Source organism: Monodelphis domestica, chromosome 2, assembly GCF_027887165.1.
Source record: "Monodelphis domestica isolate mMonDom1 chromosome 2, mMonDom1.pri, whole genome shotgun sequence".
NCBI classification, from domain to species: domain Eukaryota; kingdom Metazoa; phylum Chordata; class Mammalia; order Didelphimorphia; family Didelphidae; genus Monodelphis; species Monodelphis domestica.
This window is the reverse complement of record NC_077228.1, coordinates 173009864-173025190: the sequence shown is the minus strand read 5'-3', so window position 1 is coordinate 173025190 and position 15327 is coordinate 173009864. Positions and strand designations below refer to the sequence as shown.

Genomic DNA, 15327 nt, shown 5'->3' with positions numbered 1-15327 from the left:
CACCCAAAATATTAAATGTACACTAAAGTTTTGATCTAAAAAGTATTTGTATTCTGGTGGAATTTCCCAATTATTCCTTGATCATTCCACCTATGAGATGAATAAAAAGACATTTATGAAATGCTTACTTTGAGCTAGGGGACTTCAAAGATGTTAAGTCCATAAAAAAAATGCTTATTTTTCAAGACCCTGGGCTTGAGAGCAGGATAAAAAGAAAAGCTTAAAAACAGTTCCTAGCTTCAAAGAGCTCACAGTCAAGGTGAAATGGCATTGTCCAGGATCTCATGGAGCTGTGAAGTAGGAAGATTTGAACTTGGATCTGCTGGACTAATCACTAATAACCAATTACTGCTATACTGTTTCTGATCTCTACATATAGTTAGTGTTTTAAAAATGCTTCAACATTTATTCCTTATGAAGATAACCTTGGCACACAGGTCTAAACAAATTTCAGCTTACAGTTTCCAGCTTTTGAAAAGAACAAAGTTATAAATTCAACCAAAAGATCCAACATCTATAAACAGGGTCAGGGCTTATTTAAGTGGAACTAAAAGTCCTGTTGAATTTTTTGATTTGTCTTGAGATTCAGTTCTTTGTGTAACATTTTGCCTTAACCTGGCTGAACTGAAACATAAGAAACAATCAGAGAGTCATCTCACTGTCCTGAAAACTTGGCTATTTTTAAACAAATTGGATGGGGAAATGCAATGTGGCACACTGGTTTACTCACCTAAGAAGATGACAGCTGTTGATGCAAGAACGGCAAAAAGTGTAAAGAGAAGAATCTGGTAAGAGCCAATCAGCTGCTGTACAACACCTGAATCTTCACACTGATCTAAATGTTTTGTAGGAATAAAAATGGGATTTTTTAAAAGATGAGAATAGTTGGCTAATCTAATCCTTTCGGATGTTTTAACCAAGTAATGATTCTGCTTAAGATGCACAAAAATAGCTGAACTTCTAAGCCTAACTTTGCTGGCTTGGATTTCTGGTTTGAAAACCAAATGGCACTTGAGCTCATCAAAAACAAGAGTTGGGGATTGAGACTTATTGTATGTATAATTTGTGACAGTGCAACATTGCCTTGAAGTTGGGAAGCACAGCTAAGTATTCCCTTCAGGCATTATATACCCTAATGGATCAATTCCCATTTGTACTTTTTCCTACCTACTCTGATATCCATACCTCAATTAAGTTAACTCCTTAGTGAAAAATGTACTTTTCACTAAACTAGGTTTTTAGGTTATAGGACTATCAGCTACAGGACTATCAGTATTATTGAATGCCTGTCAAGCAGACTCCTGGGCTGAGGTAGGGGCCATAAAAGGGACTCCAGGGTATTTTGTTGTCATTTTAGTTACTTCCTACTTTTTGTGAGCCCTTTTGGGACTTTTTAAAAAGCCTTTCCCTTCCAGAATGGTAAGGGCTAGGCAATGGGGGTTAAGTGACTTGCCTAGGGTCACAGTTAAGAAGTATCTGAGACCACATTTGAACTCAGGACTAGCCATTTCTAGGCCTGAACCTACTGAGCCACCCACCTGCCCTCCTAGGGTTTTCTTAAATATACTGTTAGCAGTTTGTCAATTCTTTCTCCATATTCAAGAGGAAACTGAGGCAGACAGTGAAGTGACTTGCCCAGGGTCACACAGCTAGTAAATGTCTAAGGACATATTTGAATTCAGGAGGATGAGTTTCTGACTTAAGGCCTGGAACTCTATGCACTTCCTAGATTAGGAAGTAAATAATGAAATGCAAAAAGACAAGAATTTAGGCCAGGCCAAATAAAGTAAGGCAGGCTATCTAGAGATCAGGTGCCTTAATATTCACATGGAGGGTTTGGAAGTTGGAAGGGCTATTGAAGCTTGACAAGAAAGGAAGTATCTCAGAAAGTGCTGGGTTATTACTGGCACTGGACATGACTAAAGTGAACATGAGAATAACATGATTCTACCCACAATGGGGGGGATAGCTTTTGGAATAGATTAAATCCTCTATTAGCATAAACTGCAAGGGAAGTTTGGACTTCAGCTGCTCTAGAAAAGTTTTCATTAAGGATTCAGGAAATTACCACCCATACTGGATTTCTCCATCAATGCCCTCACTGGCACAGCCTCTCTCTGGCCTGTCAGTATACAGGAGATGTTGATGAAGACCTGTGCTGTCATTTGCTGGAGTGATGTGAAGTTGAGAACATGAACTGGGTAGATGGCCAACCCTGGAGTGAGGGATGATCTCTTATGGGGAGAGACGACCAGGACTGGGGCACTAGGGAAGACCTGAAAAAGAAAATAAAGCTGCTTTGGTTTGAGGGGCAAAGAAATTTTATCTCATTACAAATCTATATACCCACAACAGTGCATGGAGGGGGTTCTAAGGAAACCAGGAAATCTGTTGAGACTAAATAACTTTTGGTTTTTCTGAGTGTAAAAGAGGAACATCGATAGTCTGAATCTTCTCAGTTATTAGCGAGGTGGGTAACAAATAGCATTTGCAGTATGAAAAATACTTTTCATAATAAGCCTCTAAAGTATAAGATATTCACCCAGTTTTACAAATATCAAAACTGAGGTTTCTAAATGACTTGGCAATGGTAAAAAAAAAACCAACTAGTAGCTAGTGATGTTAAGATCCAGCTCACTAACCCTCTTCAGCCTCTAAAATGGAAAATGACTATTTCATTGTAGATTCAATACTTTCCCCCCAACAAAGTAGAAGTTGAAGAATGGAACTTTCTTCAATTTTCTATGAAAAGAGATTTATGTAGAGATAAAGAATGAGGGTTTTGAAAAGTTTTGACTCCTGATACATTGCACTTCCAACCAAAAAATGTTCCACCTAAACCACTGTCAATGACAATGGAGAAGAATAAAGAATGAGCCCATCCAGCACTGTATAAGATAACAGAATTTAATCAATGGAAGGGACTTCAGAGATAAACTAATCTACAGGTTCCCTTCTAAAGCAGGGGTTTTTAACCTGGACCTTTTAGATTTCAGGAGGTCTGTTACCTTGGATGGGAAAAAATATTTTTATTTTGACCAATTTCCTGCTGAAGTTGAACGTTGTCTTCCATTATGAATATAGGCAACAACCTGTTACTCTAACCAACCGACCTATGCAATGACACTGACAAAGTGTGGTCTATGACAAAAAATTAAGCTTGTTCTAAAGACTTCTCATAAATCATTTAAATATAACCCTTTTTCGGGAACTTATTCAAATTTATAGGAATAAATGTTATTCTCCAATTGATATCAAGTCAAATAATATAGTTTTTAGAAGAAGAAATCCAAGGTATTACACCTTATGAAAAAGTGCTCTAAATCACTAAAAATTAGAAAAATAAACCAATTAGGAGGTTTCACTTCATATTTTTCAAAACAGCAAAACGGACAAAAATGGAAAATAACATTGTAGGGTATAATAAGTACTGTTAGTGAAGCTGTGGAATTGCCTAGTTCTCTGAAAAGCAATTTGGAATTGTCTAAAAAGCTATTAAACTGTATATACTCTTTGACTCAATGACATATCTATGTCTATACCCCAAAGAGTTCAAAGAATGAAGAAAAGGACCCACTTGAACAAAAAAATTTATAGCTCTTTTGGAGATGGCAAAATAATTATAAACTGGGGGGAAGGGGAGAATCTCAATCAAATGGGAAATGGCTGAACAAGTTATGGTATATGAAAGTGATGAAATAATCTTGTGCTATAGGAAATGATACAGGGGATAATTTCAAAGAAACCAGTGGAAAATATTACATGAATTGAATTGGAATTGGAACTGGGAAGATAATTTATATAGTAGTAGCAATATTGTAAAGACAAAAAACTTGAGATCAGTACAATAACTATGCTATGCCACCCATCTTCTGATTGAGAGGTGAGATAAGACTCAAGCATGCTGACTGAGCCATGTCATTTTTGGAGACAGTCAATGTGGATTTTGTTTGACTACATATGTCTGTAACAGGGTTATTTTGTTTTTTAGCTTTCAACAAAAGATGTGATGGCAGGGAAGCAGGAGGGACTGAAGGCAGAACTTCATTTGAAAAGAAATTAATTTTAAAAATTAAATTTTTGTTATTTTAAGTCCCTATTTCTTTATAGTTAATAGTGGATACTAGTCCTTGGAAAGCCTAAAGAAGGATTATTTCAGAGGTAATCTCCCTCCTTTTCAAACCTCTATTTCAGTAACCTACTCCAGTCTTTAATAAAGAGGTTCTTTATTTTTGTGTGTCATGGACCTCTTTGTCAGTTTCATGCAACTGGATCCTTAGTGTAATGGTTTGTTGTCTACATGAAGGAACTAAGGTGTTAGAAAGGTTGTTTGGAAGTGATATCAAGGGAGCAAGGCTATGCTGGGGGATGGAGAAGAAAGAGTAGAGGAAGGGGATTGGCCATAGTACTGGCCTGTGAAGCTGGGTATTTAATGGAAGCAATAAGACATGTGTTCTACTGATACAAGTAAGTCACAATCTCATTTTCTCCCCTTTTGTAAAATAAGAATAATAAGTACTAGCCTATCTGATTTGTTTCAAATTAGAATGAAAAAGATAGCTCCAAAGTGCTAATCCTAATAGGTTGCTAAGGCTTATAATTATTAGAAGTAATGTGATACTGCTCAGGAAGTGAGAGCTGAAGAATATTTAAGTGCAATGTTAAAAATGAGTTTCAAAAATCTCAGGAAAAATTTTGGGAAATTCTGAGCTGCTTGTACTAGTAATCTGCCAATACTGGAAGAATTCTCTAAATTCTATCTTTTTCATTCTTCTACTGCCTTTAGATATTATTCTTGCTTAACAAACTATAGGATGGGGCTGGGCTGGCCCACTCAAAATCTTTAAGAAGGAATATACAACTTCCCTTCAGCAAATAGAAAGAGGGCAGCTAGGTGGTGCAATGGATAGAGTACTTGGCTTGGAGTCGAGAAGATCCATCTTTCTGAATTAAATTTTATCTCAAACACTTATTAGCTGGGCAAGTCACTTAGCCCTGTTTGCCTCAGTTTCCTTATCTGTAAAATGAGACGAAGAAGGAAATGGCAAACCACTAAAGCCTCTTTGCCACGAAAACCCCAAATGGGGTCATGAAGAGTTGGACACACCTGGAAAAAAAAAAAGGCTGAACAACAAAATACAAAGAAGGGAACTCTTCTTTCTGTTTAACCTTAACTATTCCAATTTAATTTTGTCTGTGAAGATTAATTTTATCTGTGAAGATAAAGCACAGTCAGGTCACTATTATTTTCAGCTTAATAACTTTTAATTCCCTCAGGTTTCTCATCTCCAGGTATAGGTAGCCTTTAATATTTCTTTCTAATCCTTTAAGATCATTTACTTGTGTCTAGTTAACACTTCAGTTTTGTATCCTTTAGACCCTTAAGTTAAGCAGATCCTAGGGCAGGGCACTAGACTGATTCCAAAACAGAAAATTGTATATAGATTTTCACCAGTTCCTTTCTATTTGTACTTAGAATACAGAACATATTTTTAAGACATTTTATTTATTTAGGCTTACCCTAAAACATACCTCCAGTTTCTCTAACACTCTGTCCACTCCAAGAACTCTAATCTCTCCGATGTCTTGCTTGTTGCTAAGAATCAGTTCTGTCTGGTTGATGTAAAATGCAGGGATGAAGGGAATGAGGATTCTTTGCATCCCATTCTTGCTACGCTCACTGATGAGTGTGGCCCACCCATAGACTGAGGTGTCTGCTATACTCAGGGCCTGAAGAAGCTCCTCAGACTGGGGTCGGACTGTGATTAGGCAGACATAAACCCCTATACAGAGAGGGAAACACAGATTCACAGGGTTCTTAATGGCCAGTCTGAAAGAGATGGAGTGGGAAAGATAGTGCCATAGACACTTTAGAGAAAAGAAAGGAGAACTGGAGGGAATGGAAATGGAATCAGTGTTGAGAACCTATTTTCCACCATTCTTGCCTAAGCAGAATTCCAAAGAAACAGAACATGGGTACAAATGAACAACGATATCTGAAAATTATTGATGAATACTTTAAAAGCAACAGATCAACAAGAACAGACTAATCCAAACCCAAACTATTAGGGCTAACAAATAGGAAAGAAAGGAATACTTTTCTTCATACCCCCAGAATGGCTTCTGGAAATAAGGCATCAACCTGAATAAGGAATTTTAAGTCATGATGTTCTTACTGGCTCACTTTGCTAATTCTGGTCAATGATACTATCATATTTGAGTCAGGCAGGCTCAAAACCTCAGGAATTTTTGACTTCTTGTTTTCCTTTCCCTTGATATTCAATCATGCAGTCCTATTGATGATTTCTTTGAAAGATTCTTGCCTTTTCCACAATTCAGTGGTGCTGAATTCCTTCATATATTGATTGCTTTCATTAGTATAGATCATAACCTATCCCATCTTCTGTGGGATTTTTTCCCACGTTCTAGGAAATACCACCTCTGTATCACTCCTACCATATGCTGTACCTTCTCTGCTTTGGCTTATGTGCTACAGGAATAGAAGCTAGAGGAAGTCTACTACAAATTTATGTTATTTCATCTCAACTGGCCCTTTAAAGCAGCAAGGCAGTCCTGATCTATTCTCTATCCTATCACCAGTTCCCATTTCAAATCTTCTCTTATCTCCTCAAGTCTCCCTGAGTACCACATCTCTCACTCTTAGCTGAGGTCTTAAAAGTTTTAACTCAATAAATAAAATTGGGGCCATTCTTAGATAGTTCTCTCTTCTCATCTCACATCCCTTTTATATCATCCACCACGCTCTCCTTTATTTTCTTTTAAACCTTTTCCTTCCATTTTAGAATTAATACTATGTATTGGTTCCAAAGCAGAAGAGAAAAGAGGGCTAGGCAAGTGGGGTTAAGTGACTTGTTCAGGGTCATGCAAGTAGGAAGTATCTGAGGTCACATTTGCACCAAGGATTTCCCATCTCTAGGCCTGGCTCTCTAACCAATGAGCGACCTAGTAGCCCCCTACTCATTCCTTTTTTATTCTAGCTCTGATGAAGAGGTGCCCTTCTCTTTGCCAAGGCCAACTCTTCTATGTATACCTTTGATTTTATACTTACCCATCTTTACTAGCAGATTGCCCCTCTTTTCTTCAAACTCTAGGAATTCATTTTCTTCTTGGTAAAAAGACTCCCAACCTTTAAGAAATCCTTACTAGCTCGATTTCTATTGTCTTCTACTTCGTTTCTCTTTCTCAGCTAAACTTTTTAAATTTTATTGTTTTTTTACCAATTACAAATAATAACAAATTTCCATACAAGTCTTCTGAAGTTATATGATTGAACTTATCTCCCTCCCTCTCTTCCCTTCCCCCTCCCAGCACTGGCTGGGATTATTCATGTATTACTATGCACAACATATTTTCATATTGTTCATTTCTGTGAATTATAAAACCAAAACCCCAAAACATAAACCCAAATATACAAGTGAAAAATTGCATGCTTTCATTTGCATTCTGACTCCAACAGTTCTTTCTTTGGAGGTGGACAGCATTCTTTAAAGTCCCTCATAACTGTCCTAGATTTGCCGATACTAGCTAAGCCTATCACAGTTGATTGTTCTACGATATTGCTGTTACTGTGTACGATGTTTTCCTGGTTCTGTTTATTTCATTCTGCTTCAGTCCATGAAGGTCTTTCCATTAGCTAAATAAACTCTTTAAAAAGCTAAATTTAGGGCTTCCATTTTCTCTCCTCTTGTTCATTTCTAAACCTTGCAATCTGGCATCCCACCTCAATGTATAGCTTTCCCACTGCTGTTTGGGCCACCTGAAATTTGCATTTAAAATGAGATTCTGCTGTTTCCTGATTCATAGCTACATAGAATCTTTGTGAAAATTGAGTGTGTGTGTGTGTGTGTGTGTGAGAGAGAGAGATTACTGAAAAGGGCTGCTCATTTTACTCTCCTATTAGTTCTGGACTAAACATATTATCCATCTGCAACAGTTTTTAAAAAAAATATACTGGTGAATTAATTCAATTGGGTGCTAGGCACTGTAATAAATGCTGGGGTTACAAATATTGTACAAACATTCTAACAGGGGAAAGACAACATACTTAGATGAATGGCAGCCAGGGAGAGATACTCTGCCTCAGAAAGTTTCCCAGATGGTGTATGAGGTCATAGCGGAGTAAACTGATAGCTCTGGATTATCTTTTAGGGATAGTGGCATATTTGATATTAAAGATTCTAGAACTGTGTATCCACATAGAGTATGCTTAGGTATAGAATTATATTAACTACAAAGTTGGATGGGTTGAAAGGAATATCTCAAATGTGAGGTAAGGTGAAAATTGAGATGCCATAATTTATTAAAATGATTTATTGTTAAAGCCATTTTCATTATCCTAGATCAGTAATGAATTGGGGGCCAACTGCACTTCTCACAAGCCTGGGAAGGCTCTCATTGCAGTGGTGTGATTTTTAAATTCTCTCCATCTTGCTTGGTCTAGCACCCAGGAATGTGCACACTCGCACTACATGGGCATGTGCTAGCTAATGACAAATCAGAAACAACTAACTGACCCCCTGAGCTGTCCTAAGCCAAGCTTGAGCCACCATTGGCACATGTAAGATGCAGGAAGTGAGGTAGAGAACAGCCTCTGGAGTTCTCGTGACTTCCTGTGGAGATGGCTGGATGTGAGCTCTATCCTGAAGCTGGAGCTTGGAGGAGCCCTGCAGACAGCTTCCCTTCAGATTAGTCACGTGAGTGATAAGGACTGACTCCCTTCTCTGCCTTGGCTCTACAAGGCCTTAGACTCCTGCCTTGGCTCAGCCTGAGCCAGAGCGGTTTTTGAGTTAACCTCCTTTCCTTCTTGCCCTCTAATAATTTCTTCCTCCTGTTGTAATTAAATCACCATAGACTCCATTCTGACTTGAGTGTTTCATTTAGGATTTTATAAATAAAATCCTTGGTGACCAATAATTAATATATTCAGACTCAACCCCTAAAATTTAACAATAACAGTAGGAAGGGGAGGAGCCTAAGAACTTGCAAGAAGGCAATATTTGGTGATGAGTGAGGATGCTGTATCTGTTGGGAAAGCCTAAGTATATACACTAAATACTCTGATGGAGTCAACAATCCCTCTTTCTCTTCAAACTCTATGAATTCATTTTCATCTCGGTAAAAAGACTGCCAACCTTTAAGAAATCCTTACTAGCTCTATTTCTATTGTCTTCTACTTCGTTTCTCTTTCTCAGCTAAAATTAAAAAAAAAAAAAATTTTTTTTTTTACCAATTACCAATTTTTTTACCAACCTATGTGGTTGGTGAAATTTGGTGGTTATATGTCCAGCCATGATGACTACACAAATGGTATCAGACTGTTCAGTCCTGCCAGAGGCATTCCAGTAATAATGTGAAATTTGCACCAGATTGAGTAGTGATCAAGAAATAAGAGAAACTATAGTAAATGACTTCTATCTCACAATTATACAGTAACAACTGCAAAGACTCATAAGAAAAAAAAGCATTTTCCAACAGACTACCTGAATACCTAAAATACATGAATATAAATAAAAGAAACAAAAGCCCTAGAGGAAAGAAATGAATGACTAGATTAGAAGAGAAAGTGGCATGTCTTATCCAAATAATTAGTGGTACCTTAAAACTAGATGAGATTAAATTTTATCATAATTTGAGAAAATAGACTAAAACTGCCCAGATCTTTTAGAACTAGAAGGGAAAGTGAAGATAGAATTTCCCAGCACCTTCCTGAAATAAAACCCAAAAGAAAAATTCCCAAGAATGTCATAGCCCAAATCCAGAGTTTCTATATCAAAGAAAAAAAAATTGCAAGGATCTAGAAAGAAGCAATTCAAGTACTAAGAAACTACAGTCAGGATCATACAAGTCTTAGCAGTTTCTACTATCAATACAATAGGAGATCTAAGAATATAATATTCCAAAAGGCAAAAGATAAAGAGCATCTATGACAAAATATGATTCCTATCTCTTGACTATGATATTGGTGATGGTCTCAAAATATATAAAAAGACACACTTTTTTTGTACGTAGCTACTGTGTGTGTACTATTTTCTATAAGGGGTTTTTCTTTTGTTTTAATTAGGACAACAATAATTCCCCAAAAGGAGTCACTGAAACATTTTAACCAATGCATAGGAGAGAACAAAGGAAAATCAGAAGGAAGCATAGACAAGTAGGACAGCTTTGAAAGTTATACATGGAATTTATTATAGACAAAAAAAAGAGCATAATGTAAAATATTGATTCGTAGTTTATTCTACAATCCTCTTTCTGTTTTGCTATGTAAATGGAAATGTTCCTGTTTTAGGGTATTTAATTTCAGAATTTAAAAAAATTTAAATAGTAAATTAAAATATGTACATACAGACATAATGTTGCACTTCCCTTATTTCTCTGTAGTTTGCAAAAAAAACCAAAACCCAAAAAAACAGAAAGATGTGGATGGCTATGGCTTCTACAATTCAATTACCAGATGTACACCATCTATACAAGTACATACAAGGTAATTTCAAGGGGTGAATAAAAGAGGGAAAGAGATATCAAATAAAAGCCTAAAATATGAAGTGGCATTTGAATTGAGCTTAGGGTATCTAAGGAGATTATATATATATATATATATATATATATATATATATATATATATATATATATATATATATATTCTAAATATGGGGGAACAAAGGTGCCAAACATACTGTACAAAAACACAAAGAGTGTGCCATAGGAGCATCAACAAGGCCTTCCCTGGACTGATGAGCAGGTGGAGGGGAGGGAGCAATGGATAACAGGATTCTGGTCTACCCACTAAGAGACATGGAAGCAGGTAGTACACTGGATCAGGAGTGAGGAAGACCTGAGTTTAATCTGGCCTCAGGCACTTCTTAGCTAAGTGATCCTGGGCCAGTTACTTAACCTCACTCCAAATCAGTTTCCTAAACTGGAAAATGAAGATAACAGCATCTACCTTCCAGGGTGGTTGTAAGAAATATTTGAGAATATTTGTCGAGCATTTAGCACAGAGCTTGACTTGCAGCAGGCACTTAATAAACGTTCCCTGCCATCCTTCCTTCTACTCCAACATATCAACCTCATCCTTGAATAAGTGAGGAAAGTTCTAACTACTTTACTCCCCAGATGGATAAAGTTCCATTGACTCCCTTTTCCCTCTAGGATCAAATACAAACTCCTATCTTCCTAGCCTTATCTAAACTCCCTCCCCTCCACCTACTTATCTGTCCAAGGAGGGCCTTACTGCTGTTCCTCCTATGGGACATTATCCCTCTGTACTGACTGTCCCTCTTGGGGGGGGGGGAATCTTTATCCCCGCCTCTCGAAATCCTTTAGTTTTCTTCCAGGCTCAGCTCAAACACAATCACAAACACAGCTCAAACACATGAGGCCTTTTCTGATCTTCCAGCTGCTAGGACCTTTCCACCAAATCTCTTTACATTTACTTTATATTTATTTCTATAGATGCCTGCACATTTGTGTGATGTCTCTCCATATGAATGAAAGCTCCTAGAAAGCAAGGCTTATTTCCTTTGCCTTTCTATCTCCAGCACCCAGCATAGTACCTGGTTCAAAGTAGGTGCTTAATAAAATGTTTTTTGACTGACACTTTAAAATTCCAATTCAAATACCACTTTCTCCATGCAAACTTCCCTGATCCCCCAATATGTCCCCACACAGGCTCATATTTCACTTTATTTTGTACCTCTCACTTTTATTATATAATATCATTTATTGTAGTTATTTATGTTTGTGTTTTATTACCCCCCATCAGATGGTAAACTCAAGCCACAGTTTCTTATTAGAGTTTTGGATCTTTCTCAGCAGCTACCATAGTACTTCTGCCCACAATTACAATTTAATGACTATATGTTGAAGTTGTTGCTGAAAAAATGTTTTTGATAAATATGGTAAATAAAAGAATTTATAGAGAACGGATACACACCTATATCTGGGCAATAATTCAATATCTAATGAACAAACAACCAAAGGATACAAACATATGATTCCTAGAAGTTATGCTTCTGTTAACATAGCCTATGATCATATTAGTTTTTGGGCTCCCATATCACATTCCCGACCCATGCTGGGTTTGTAATATATGGCTCTCCATTTCCTGATTTTAAGCCTGCATTCATGCCTGAAATACTTTCCTTTCTGATCTCTACTTCCTGGCTTCCCTGTGTTTCTTTAAGACACAGCTCATATCTCATCTTTTGCAGAAGGCTTTTTTCCTGGTTCACCTTCCTGCTAGTGCCGTCCCTATGAAATTACCTCTCATTTATACTGTATATATAGATATATTTTAAAAAAACCCTATTTTCTGCTTAGTATTGATACTGTATATTATTGGTTCCAAGGCAGAAGATCTGCAAGGCCTAGGCAATTGGCGTTAGGCGACTTACCGAGGGTCACATGGCTAGGAAGTGTCTGAGGCCAGATTTGAAAACAGGTCCCCCACACTCCAAGCCTGGTTGTCAATCCACTGAGTCAGTGAACTGACACTATACTGTATATATCTTGAAATCATGTAATTGTTTACACATCTCTTCCTTTAGAATGTGATCTCCTTATGGGCAGAAGTCTGGCTTTTGCATTTTTTTTATCCCTAGTAATTAGCATGGTGTTTGGCATATGACTGGTGTTTAGTAATATTTACTGACATTTATGACTGACCCAGATCTTTTCCAGGTAAAGTTCAAATCATGCCTGACCCATCTTAAATTTGTTAATTTTTTTTGAATCCAAGTGTAGGAATCAACATTTATTCTTATTACATTTCATATTATTGAATTCAATTCAATGCTCTAGCATGTCAAAGTGGGATCCTGGATCCTCACTCTCATTTACAGCTGAAACACTATGTCTTTATCCAAGTCAAAACAGTTAAGCAGAACAGGACCAAGAACAGATCCCTGTGACATTTCTCTGCAGACATCATTCTAAGCTAACAATGACCTATTAACTAGTTGAGTCTGACCATTCAACCAGCTCTGTATCTTTCAGACTGTATTCATCAATCTGGCCCACATCTCTCCATTTTTTCCCATTAGAATAGCATGAGGATAACATAACAAATGTTTTGCTAAAAATCTAGCCAAGCTCTATCTCCAACATGTCTTGATCTACCAATCTAACAATGGAAAATAGGTTAATCTGGAATGTCTTTTTCTTGAGAAAGCCACAGTGTTTCTCTGGGAACATCACTTCCATTTCTAAATGCCTGATAACTATCTTCACAATGATTTGTTTTAGAGTTTCCTAGAAACTAAAGCCATGCTTACTATAGTTTTCAGACCTTGTTTCATTTCTTCTCTAGGGACACTTGGTCTTCTTGAGCCCTGAAGCCCCTCTACTGTTATGCAACAATCTTTCTCACACAGCTGACAGCACCGCAGTGACAACTAGTTCATCCTCTAGTTCTTTCAGGGCCTAAAGATGCAGTAAATTTGGCCCAGGTGGCTTGAATTCATAAACAAAAGCTTACTGCAAACAGAAACAGAATAAGAAATAAGCAACTAGTGCTGTTAGAAGTTATCATCATTCTCTCAAGCAACAGTTTGTCTTTTTTTAAAATTCTCTTTTCTCCAACCTAGCTAAAAAGAATATTTTTTGTTTTCCTTATCAGCCTCAGGTTACTATGAACTTTAGGACTCCTGACATTATTTTTACAAGTATATGCCTTATTCTTCTCATTTTCCTTTCCTTACCTGCTATCCTCCTGTTTTTCCTTGTCATTGGAATGGTTTCTTTGAATGGCTTCAGAATTTCATTTTTTAGTTTTTCATCTCTCCTGGATTTATTTCCCCTGTAGAATTTTAGTTCAGGAAATTTGCTTAACCTTTTCTCTGAACCCTCTGAAATTTGCTCTCCTAAAATCTAGGCTGCATGTCAGATTATTCCTGGATTTCCTCTAACACAGACTCAAAGAGGGAGTGGTTATCTCTCCTTCCTCCCTCCCCCAGGTTTGCATTGTTCCCATTCCTGTAACTGAGAAACAGATATAGAACAGAGTTTCCCCTTGTTAGTTGCTCTGTCTTTTGAAGGATAAAATTATCATTCAGGGAAGTTAAGAAGTTGTTAGCAGTTTGCTTTTGGAAGAGAGAGTACTCTAAAAGGCATTTGGAATACTACAGGCCCCATCACTATTAGATGAGGCCTCCGTTCCAGGCTTGTGATGTGTTTCCCAAATTACTCATATATTTCTTCTTTTTGTCTAGGTGATCTGTAATACACTATGCCAAAATAGCTTCTGTTTCCTCCTCTGAATTTCTGAGTTTTCCCACCATGGCTCCTACTTTTCTCATGAATGCATATTTTTAATTGATAACGCTACCCAATTCACTTGATCTTTTCCTGTTTCTTTTGAACAAGGTATACTCATCCCAGAGCCATATTTGGTCATGGGTTTCTTCTCACCAAGTCTCAATAACACCTCTTTACACTGTTGCATAAACTTTGATCATTTGTATATAGATATTGGAAGTCATATGTTTCATGATTCAGAATCCTTTCTTGAATTTTATTTCTTTTGAAATTCTTGTTGTTCTGAATACTATTCTTTCTCTTAAAATTTAAAAAAATTTCTTATTTTTAACACTTTCATTTTAAAAATTTGAATCACAAATTCCTTCCTTCCCATGCCTCCTTCCATACCCACTGAGAAGGCAATAGAATAGAAATTATACATGTGAAATTATGCAAAACAAATTTCTATATTATCCATATTTCCAAAAAAAGCAAGAAAAAAATGAAGAAAATTGTATTTCAATTTGTACTGAGAGTTCATCAGTTCTTTTTTTCCCCATTATTCATTATTGTAGCTGCTCTTCAGGGTATCTTGTTTGGTGGAAGTACATAGGCTTTTTTCTTCCTCCTTAAGTCTTTTTATTTCAAAAGTCCTTGTACTGAATTTACAAAATGCAAAGTAATACACTCTTATCAGCCTTTGTAAGATGCCCTCCATCTCTGCCCAGTAGCCAATCTGTTACTTCTGTATTTTTTTTTAAAATATATTTTATTTGATCATTTCCAAGCATTATTCGTTAAAGACATAGATCATTTTCTTTTCCTCCCCCCCACCCCCCATAGCCGACGCGTAAGTCCACTGGGCATTAGATGTTTTCTTGATTTGAACCCATTGCTTTGTTGATAGTATTTGCATTAGAGTGTTCATTTAGAGTCTATCCTCTGTCATGTCCCCTCAACCTCTGTATTCAGGCAGTTGCTTTTTCTCGGTGTTTCCACTCCCATAGTTTATCCTTTGCTTATGAATGGTGTTTTTTTCTCCTGGATCCCTGCAAGTTGTTCAGGGACATT

At 36.9% G+C, this 15327-nt stretch overlaps 1 protein-coding gene across 5 annotated transcripts in view; it reads right to left on the bottom strand.

The window, feature by feature from the left end:
- NUP210L (nucleoporin 210 like) overlaps positions 1–15327 on the bottom strand; it is a 162755-nt gene that overhangs the window by 590 nt on the left and 146838 nt on the right. Inside the window, exons 36-38 of one of the 5 annotated variants that reach the window (XM_016430371.2) lie at positions 5521–5783; positions 2069–2276; positions 731–835 (exon numbers count right to left, since the gene is read on the bottom strand). In XM_016430371.2, coding sequence (XP_016285857.1) covers positions 731–835; positions 2069–2276; positions 5521–5783 — 576 coding nt within the window. Of the gene's footprint in view, positions 1–730; positions 836–2068; positions 2277–5520; positions 5784–15327 lie in introns of those variants that run through there. The other 4 variants (XM_016430372.2, XM_007481957.3, XR_462017.3 and 1 more) reach the window with 4 other exon arrangements.